Raw genomic sequence first — 9632 nt, forward strand, 5'->3', positions numbered from 1 at the left:
GGGGAGGGGGTAGGGCTGGCCCTGAGGCAGAGGGAGGGGAGGGGAGCTGGCACTAGGGCAGTTGGAGAGGAGGAGGCGGGGCCTGAGGCAGTGGGAGGGGCCTGAGGCAGTTGGAGGGGAGGGGCTGAGGCTGGGGCTGAGGCAGTGGGAGCAGAGGGGGTGGTAGGGAAGGGGGCAGAGCTGGCCCTGAGGCAGTGGGAGGGGAGGGGAGCTGGCACTAGGGCAGTTGGACGGGTGGCTGTGGGAGACGCTGTCTCTGCTCTTGCTGCAGGTGGTTGGCCAGTGTCTGTGAGGAGCCATGGGGATGGGGCTGCAGGTCTGGGCCCTGCTCCTGCTCCTCAGCCCAGGTGAGGAGGGCAATGAGTCTGGTGGAGATGCCAGAGCGGGTAGATATTTGGGGTCATGCCTGCAAGGCAGAGGCCAAGCAGGGAAGGGAGGAGCCAGGAGTCGGAGCAGGGCTGTGAGGGAAAACTACCAGAACAGGAGGAGGAGCAGGACTGAGGCACAATGTGGGGAATGGGAATATGGGGATTGGGGGCAGCAGGGAGCCCTGGGGAGTAAATCAAGGGGTGGAGGATTTGTGAAGCCGGAGCAGGGCCCATGGAGGGGAGATTCAGGAGGTGCCAGAGTGGGACTAGGAGCAGGATCTGCTGAGAGCAGATCAGGGCCCAGAACCAGGCATGAGGCAGAGAGGGGCTGTGGGCCTGAGGGTTCATGGAGGCAAACTGGGAAGGGGGCAAAGGGACTCTTTCGGGGCAGGGAAAACTGAGCACAGATGACCAAGCAGGAGGTTTGAGGAATGGACAGGGAGGGATTACAACCAGGGGCGATGGGCTTTGAGGCATTTGAATCCTGGAGCAGCAAGGCCTGGAGCACCATCTGGAAAGGGGCAAGCTGGAGCAGGGAGGGGGCTGGTTGGGAAGCAGCTGATGTGATATCTCTGCAGGCTGGTACTTGGCTGATGTATATGAGGAACCTCTGGGATTACCTCCTGGGGGTTGTGGGGCCGGGCTGGTGCTGGGTGAGACTTTGCTCCTGCCCTCAATCAGCTCAGCTTAGGTGGGGAGGGGGAAGTGGTGCCTCTCTGAGGGGTGGGGCTGCAGGGGTAAGGGAAGATGAGCAATTCACGAAGGCTGGAGAAGGGACTGAGGAGGGGCCTATCAGGTGGGATTCAGCAGGGAATGCAGAATCAGGCCCACTGATTTTTTTGTGGGGGATGAGAAGGATTTTTGTTAGGACAGAGGCAGAATGGGGTAGGAAAGCAGGGGAGAGGTGTGGAGTAAAGAGATTGGGGTAATGCCTGTGGTCAGGGGTAGTGTGGAGATTGGGATAGGGCCCACAGAAGTCTGGAGGAGTGTTTGAATAGGGAAGGTGGTGTGGGACCCACAAGGGGTTAGTGTTCTGGGGAAGGGGTGGCTGTGAGGGAGACAGGGCTGCTGCGGGAGTTTGAGAACAGTCCAAGGGGGGCTCAGGGGAACTGAGCATGGAGCTGGGCCTCCTAAACGAGGTTTTCAGGAGCTGTTGTGAATGGGGAGCTGTGTCAGCTGGGAGATACTGAGAGCCTGATCATCTGTATCGGGAGACTGAAATCTGCATAATAGAACTCACCGTATCAAAACGAAATGCAAGCATTTGAACAATCTCCAGGCTAGTGATAGACGAGGCCAATAGGGACTCAAACACAGTGCTCGTGTGAAGGAGCTGAGACAAGCATGAATGGAAAGCGCAAAGAATAAAGAATCAATGGACTTCACGGAGGGAGGGAAGGGGGACTCGAGGACTCTAGCTTATCAGAGTGCAAACATCTCCGCAAAAACCATTTGCAATTCTTGGCTGAGTCCACAAGCTGAGGGTCAAAATATTGTCAGCGGTGCTCATAGATATCATAGAATACCTCAGGGTTTGGTAGGGAGCCCTCAGGAGGTCATCTAGTACAGCATCCCTGCTCAAGAGCAGGACAATTTCCAACTATCTCGCAGCAGGGCTCTGTCAAGCCTGACTTAGACCCTCTAAGGAAGAAGATTCCGACATCAGGTAATCCATTCAGTGCTCCTCACTCTCTGAGTGAAATTTATTTTTCCAATTCGCCAACACGAACTTCCCCCACTGCAACTTGAGAGCCATTACTGCTGGTACTGTTTCATCAGGTCCAACTGCAACAGTCTAGATCCATCCTCTTGGAAACCCATTCAGTAGTTTGAAAGCAGCTATAAATCCCCCTCATCTTGCTCATCTGCAGACTAAACAATCCAGTTCCTAGCGCCTCTCCTCATAAGCTCATGTGTTCAGCCCTAATGATTTTGTTGCCATCTCCTCTGGAATCTTTCCAATTTTTCCACATTGCTTCTTGTAGTTGTGGGCCCATAAACTGAGACCACAGTAGCTCACCAGACTAGCATACACCAATGTTCGAATGGGGAGAAGATTTACATCCTCGACAATCTGCTGGAATGCCGCTATTTATATCTTGCACCAAATGGCCGTTTCGCTGGCAACAAGGGGACACATGTTGACTCATATGCCAGCTTCTTGTCACTGTCAAACCCTAGTTCCTTTTCTGGCAGACTGCTTCCTAGCGCATTCGATCCCTCAGTTGTAAGACGTAATGGGATTCTTCTGTCCTAAAAGTGCAAGACTCTGCCTTGTCTTGATAGAACCTCATCAGGGATATTTTTGGTCCAAATCCTCAAATTTGTCTAAGATCTCTCAGTATCTATCTACCCTCCAGAGTATCTACCACTCTCTCAAACTGCTGAGAGTGCATCCAATGCCATCCTCAAGATATTAGTGAGACTATTGACAAAACTGGACTGGCCAGGAAGACCTAGGGGCACTCCCACCTTGAAAGCGCTGCCAACTAGAATGAGCCACTATAATCTCCACCGTCCCCCCTCCCACCTTCTGTTTCTCTTCCCTCCCATCCCCTCCCCCCTCCCCCCCACCAACCTCCCCGTACCTGACGCACCTGCTTCCCCCTCCACGATGATCTAGCCAGATTTCTCTCCCATACTTTATAGTCCATTCATACCTCCATACTCTTTAACTTGCGGCACGAATACGTGGGAGCCGGTAATCAAAAAGCTTTTGCTACAGTCAAGGCGCATACACAAATTTCTGTTTTCCCCTCATCCACAGACCCCGTTATCCCTCAGAGAAGGCAATTAGGTAGTGAGAATGATATCCCCTTGTGAATCATGTGACCTGATTCTTCTCGATCACTTTCCCTCTCGCTCCCCGAAGTGCTTCAAATTGATGCTGAGGACTGCTCATGAATTTCCAGGGCTGAATGATCTGATTTGATAGTCACGCGAAACTCCTTCTTCTCTTTTTAAAGATAGAGCGCACAACGTACATTAGCCTTTTCCAGTCATCACTGGACAACTCATCCTCCGTTCGCCATGAGTTTTCCAAAGATAATGGCCAGTGGCTCTCGCATCACATCCGCATCTCCTTTAGCGCACCCTCGATGCAGCGCTCGCAGTTTTTCTAATAGTCCCTGAACCTACTTTTTTTCCACGAGAGGGCCTGGTCGCACTCTACCCATTACTGTGCTGCCAACAGATGCAGCAGTCTGGGTAGCTGACTTTGTTTGTGAAGACAGAGGCAAAAAATCAATGAGTACTATCACTTTTGTCCACATCCTTCGTCGCTAGATTTGCTTCTCTCATTCAGTAAGCGGGCTCAACTTTCCTTTACCTACTTCCTGTTGCAACGATACAAAGAATACCCTTCTTGTTTCTCTTAACATTTTTGCTAGCTGCCTACAAGTGTGGATTTGGCTTACCTTATTTCCGGCCTGCATGCCTGAGCCCAAATATTTTTATACATCCTCCTGCTTTGTGCCAATCTTCACTTTGGCGTAAGCTTCTTTTTTGTAGTTAAGATCAGCAAGGATATTCACTGTTAACCAAATGAGGCTACGCACTGCATAATTCTAATATCTTACTACACATAGGGAATGGGTGTGGACATTCCACATGCCCCTTTGCGCTGGCTGGCTGTAAACCTGAAGCATGAGCTTTAGGACTCCGAAATTAACTTGGAAGTGAGCCACGAGGGGACTCTAGCTCTGCCCCAACCTCACAACACAGCCACATTGTACAATCACAACTCCAAACATTACTCTTAAAATCTCCTCTCTAAAATTAGCTTGCTCTCCAAACAACTCCTACTGAGGTTGCTGCAGAAGCCTCCTGCTCTGATCGGTTCGAAACACTCTGTTAATTTGCAGCCCTGAATTTAGTACATGCGCAAGTTAGTGCTTGGAGCAGGGAAGGAGTGGGTGTGCATCGAAACAGTGCAGGCAAGCCAAAAGCAATCCTAAAACAGAACGAAGCTGTAGGTGAAAATGAGGAATCCATAGAACACATTCTCTCCACGAAAAATGAGGAAACATAACACATTTGATTTAACAGAATTTTCTAGTTTTTCATATTTTGTGAAAAATAAAAACATATAAGCTGATGAATTCTAGTTGATAATGGCAAGTAATCGCACATTGAAAAACATGCTCCCCAACTATATATATTAAATATGAGTTCTAAACTAGTTGCTACACTCAAGAAAGAGAATTTGGGTATATGTAGTATAGTTCCTGAAACATACATGACCAAATGTGCAGAGGCAGTCCAAAAAGCATTAGACGTTGGGATCATTAAAGAAAAAGGGAATAGAAAATCATATTGCCATCTATATAAAATCCAGAAATGGCCATCATCTTGAATACTAGGTGCAGATGTAGATGGCTCTCTCAAAAAAGATATCTTTGGATTGGAAAATGGTACACTGAAAAGGCAACAGAGAAATGGATTAGGGGTATGGAACGCTTCCATATATAGGAGAAATTATAAGATTGGGAATTTTCAGCTTGGAAAAGAGACAATTAAGGGGACATGAATGAGATGGTCTATAAAATTCATTGACTGGTGTGGAAAAGTAAATAAGGAAGGGTATTTATGTCTTTCTCATAAAACATGAACCTAGGAGTCCGCCAAAGTGAAATAGTAGGCAGCAGGTTTAAAACAAACACAAGGAAAGTATTTCTTACACAAGCGCAACAGTCACCATCCTAATTGCCAGGGATGTTGTGATGGCAAATGACTGACAGGGTCCATAAAATGAATGATAAGTTCATCTGGGCATCATGTCCATCAATGGCTATTGCCAGCGATGGGCAGGGATGGTGTCCTAGCCTCTGTTGCCGGAAGCTGGAATGGGTGAGGAGAGAATGGATCACATTGATGTTCCCTGTTCATGTTCATTTCTCTGGGCACACCTGGCATTGCGCTCAGGTCGGAAGCCGGAATGCTGGGTCTAGGTGGACTTTGGGGCTGAACAGAATGATTGTTTCTTATGTTTTTTAGAATCCTCTTTACCACAAAGAATTCATTATCCGGTCTCTATTATTAACTGAAACAGGGATAGAAGGTTACTGATTATTGTAATTTTGATGATCCAATTGGCACACCCGGTCCTATTTTAGATTGGATAAGTGGGGGATTCTTTACTTGGGGATAAGGGAAACTAAAATACTAGTTTACCATTTTTAATCATGGAAAGCCAGATTTTTATGGTATTTTTTTATAAGAATTTGGATTTTATTTACTCATGATAACTAGGATTCCTGAGAAGCAACCCACCTGTCAGTGACAACCTTATCCTACTCCCCCTCTCTCTACAGCTGCTTCTGTGAAGGATAGGAGGGTGAGATGGGTCTATATCTATCTCTGAGTCACTGATCGCTAGGATGTGGTCTCTGGAGTGGTTAGGAGCACATCCAGATTCATGACTTTGATCGCTGAAGATCTGTGACACCCAGGGAAGTGATAGGGAGAGCCACCCCAAGTGTCACATCACACGTGACTGCATGATTTCTCCACACACATACACATAGCTTTGGGGAATTTCAAGATTGAGGCACATTGTGACACACACATCACCCTTGGTTACAATTGAATCTTGGCGGGCCTGGCAATGACAAAGCGCATTCCTGTCTTCTACCAGGTGCTGCGTTCTCATCATCTCTCAACACCATCAGGGTTCATTTCTCTCCCTATATGCAGCAATCAGGGACCAATCTACTAAGCTCAAGCACCCCTTGGAGTGCCCTTTTGGTGTGGCTCCAAGCATCTTTCCAGAGCTGGCTAGTAAGATCAAGCACCAGGCAAAACGTCTCCATGCAATGTTATTGCTGCGCTGTACGCAAGCTACCTTACCCAGATGCTGGCTGAATCTGCAGCACTGGGCAAAACATTTCATGCAGTGTCAGCCGCGAATGTTGCACCCAACTAGCCACAGCCAGAGCTGCATGCATTCACTAGTGCTGTGTCAGGACGTCAAATAGGGCATAAATGCTTCTATGACTGCAGGCAAGTGCAGATCTACATCAACAGGGGGATCGATGTGTTTTTCCTTTGCCAAACCAAGGGAAACAAGCATAACATTATGGATACCAACATTCTGTGGGCCTATACTCAGAGCGGCACGTTGTTGAACTCTTTTAATATAACTAAAGGTCTCACACATCACCTGTGTCTCTAGGCCAAACTCTTCACTCAGCTGGGCCTGTTCACTTATGGCTAGGCCTCTAGCCCTCCTGCTGGTCATGAGCCCAATGGGATAGGGTACAAACTGGAAACTAGAAAAACTTCCCCCCTTACATATCACAGCTTTTCACTTTCTTATGCAAAAAAAATAAACAGGTGAATCTCCTGGGTAGTCTGGTGGTGGAGAGGGCCTGGTGGTGGTTGGGAGAGTTTTTGAATGGAGTGGGGGTAAGAGACGGCTCAGGGGCTGGATAAATTGGGACTGATCCGCTGGGATGATGAGCCTTAGCTTGGGGGGATACCGAGCAACAGTAGAGTGAGGGTCCTGACTGTGGGGCGTGAATGGTATAGGATGTGGGGCACGCTTGTTGTGTGGGGCTAGACAGAGTGAGGTTCCGGGGGAGGGAGGTCTGATCAGAGTGGGGTGATAGAGGCTTGCCTAGAGGTAGGGGTGAGGGTCTGGTCTGTGAGTGGGCATGGAGAAGAGTGGGGTCAGGGGACTGGTCGGGTGGGGCTACAGGTATGAAATGGGGCTGAGCGGTGCTGTCATGGGTTAAGGGAGGGACTGGATGAAAATGTTACAGAGGGGACTGCCAGCGTATGTGGGTATGGCTGCATGAGTGCTGAATGCAGAGCGTTGTGTGTTGGAAATACATGAGTGATCGAACTTGGTGAAAGACTCATGCGTGGCACACGCGAGCGTTGGCCGTGCCTCCCCGCGAGCCTTGAGTGGGCGGGTCTGCCCCATGGCTCGGACCATGGGGGTCCGCCGGTTCCGGCCGCGGTCCGACGGCCGCCCGCGCCTTTCCCCGAGGCGCCACTCGCCGTGGCCCGCCCGAACGCGCAAGCCCTCGGCCCACCCTGCGCGGAATTCAGGGCGGCATCCGGCCAGGCCCGCCCGCGCCCCCCCCCTCCCTGCCCGCCCTTTACTGCAGGGGGCCCTCGTCGTAATGGAGTGTGGAGACAGGGCCCCCCCTGGCTGAGTGTTCTCGGGCCTGGCTGACGGGGACAAGCGGCCATGGCTGATGCGGGCTGGACTTAGGCGGTGCGCCATAGGTACGATTGGCTGGGGGGGAGTGATGGATGGAAATGAGAGGTGAAGGCTGGTGGCTTCTGTGTACGACACGAGCTGGGGTATATAGCCCGGGGGGACAGAGACACAGGGCGATTCTCCTAATTGCGAGAGGAACTTGGCACCTGGGGTGGGAGGCCCATATATGGGGAGGCATAGAACAGGCCGTCTGTTTCCCCCAGGTAGAAATGACTGGTGATAGGTCCAGGGTGAAAACGGCATGACATGGGTACTCTCACCCTAGAATGGGGCAAACTCTACGATGAGCGGAACAGAGATGCTTCCTTTTCATAGCTTCGTCTACTGTATTAAAGGCAAACCACTAACCCCCCACACACACGAGTTTCCACCTCCCCTCTGCACTCAGCACTAGAAAACCACGCTGAACGCCCATCGGTTGCCCCAATATAACAACTCATGGGCTGATCTGAACTGGTGAATTAACTACATCCCCTCCTCCTTATGCTTCATACCCCTCAGCTGACCGCCCGTCGCGCGCCTTTTCGCGGAAGACTAGGACTTACGGGGAGACCCGTAGCGAGCGCGAAGGTAGCCGGTGACCCATCCAAGACCCCTCCATACATGCACCTTCCCTACCCCCCCTCAGGCAAGCTAGTCCGACACCGCTGCCGTGCTCGTGTGCAATGGCTATGACATGTGTATCGAGTTCTTCGGGTTTGTCCTCCCGCCTAAGCAGGACCGTCCATGTGATCTGATTCTCAGTAAGCTCTGCTCATTGCGACCCTGAAGCATCAGTGTCACCTCCTTCTCTGCCATGCCCTCAGATCCTGACCCATAAGTCACCTCCACTCCTAGCACTCGGGATCTGTGCTGAGCTCTCTGTGGAGATGAACGACAACTTTGCTTGAAATTCGCAGTGGTCCAAATGCATGCCAATACAGCATGAGAATGTTCAGGCGACATTATTTACATAGTACTAATTCTTGTCTTCCAATGTTGTATTGCAGTCTGGTCTGTGTGTTATTTAATCTGTTCTTTTAAATTCCCACCATGGCCCAAACCAGTGCTTATGATGCAGGATTTCATGTTGTATCAATTATCCTTATTCTTATATATTGTGTCTATTGGCTCTAGTTAAGCAACGGGTTGACAACAGACGGGCAGTAGGGCTGCTGAGGAGCTCAGTGGATCAGAGGACTGGACTGGGGAACCAGACTCCAGGTGTTCTTTTACTAGCCTCTAAGTAACCAAGTCGAGGTCGCAGTGGCTTAGAGTGGGAGGAATGAAGTTGTCAGCACTACCTGCACATCTATCTATACTCCCGCTCGGGGTGGGGGCGGCACATGGATCCAGTAGGTTTAGTAGCAGAGTCTGGGAGTCTGGACTACCTGGGCCTCCCGAACTTAAAGCAAGAGAAGGACCACACCCGCACGATCACTGTCTGACTTCCTGGTTATCGATCACAGGACCACCAACACCAACGCAGCAGCTGACACTTCGACAACCGTAAGACAGATGCTTGGGAGGCTAAACTGTGAGTGCACAGTCAGAGAATACATAGGGACTAGATGTGACAACCATCCTCGTAAGGTCCCGCACAATAGGCAGCGGAACTGATAACAGGAAGATCCATTCCAGGTAGTCCTGGCTAACTGAACTGCACTCCACAATGCTGCAGAGCCGAAAGGTCAAGGAAAAATCCCAGGGTACTGCCAGGTTCTGACCAGAAGGAAAATTCCTTCCACGTGAACCAGTTAAACCTGAGGCAATCGTAGGCAAAGGCCCCACAGCAAGCACCCTGAGGCATGGTATGCTGCTCCTGAGCCCTTGTCTATACGCCTTAGTCAGATGTCCCAATCTCCACCAGTTGGCCATCCTGAATGCTTTGCGAGGTGGTAAACCTATAGAATTTTTTTTCAGGGAGGGGGGCGGTGGGCTTCCATCCTTCCTGAGCCAGTTGGGGCCAGGATGACTAGCTGTAACCTGAACATAAGAGTCCCTGGGTAACACTCGAAGCATCGAAGCTTGGAGAACAATCCCGTAAAAAGGCTAAC

The 9632-nt window shown here is 50.3% G+C and overlaps 1 protein-coding gene across 1 annotated transcript in view; it reads left to right on the plus strand.

Annotated features, from left to right (window-relative positions):
• Positions 1–261: 261 nt before the first annotated feature.
• Positions 262–9632, plus strand: part of LOC116820524 (disintegrin and metalloproteinase domain-containing protein 20-like) — a 174012-nt gene continuing 164641 nt past the window's right edge. Inside the window, 1 exon segment of the mRNA XM_075066834.1 lies at positions 262–347. Coding sequence (XP_074922935.1) covers positions 299–347 — 49 coding nt within the window. The 5' untranslated portion in view covers positions 262–298.

Source organism: Chelonoidis abingdonii, chromosome 1 (assembly GCF_003597395.2).
Source record: "Chelonoidis abingdonii isolate Lonesome George chromosome 1, CheloAbing_2.0, whole genome shotgun sequence".
NCBI lineage: Eukaryota > Metazoa > Chordata > Testudines > Testudinidae > Chelonoidis > Chelonoidis abingdonii.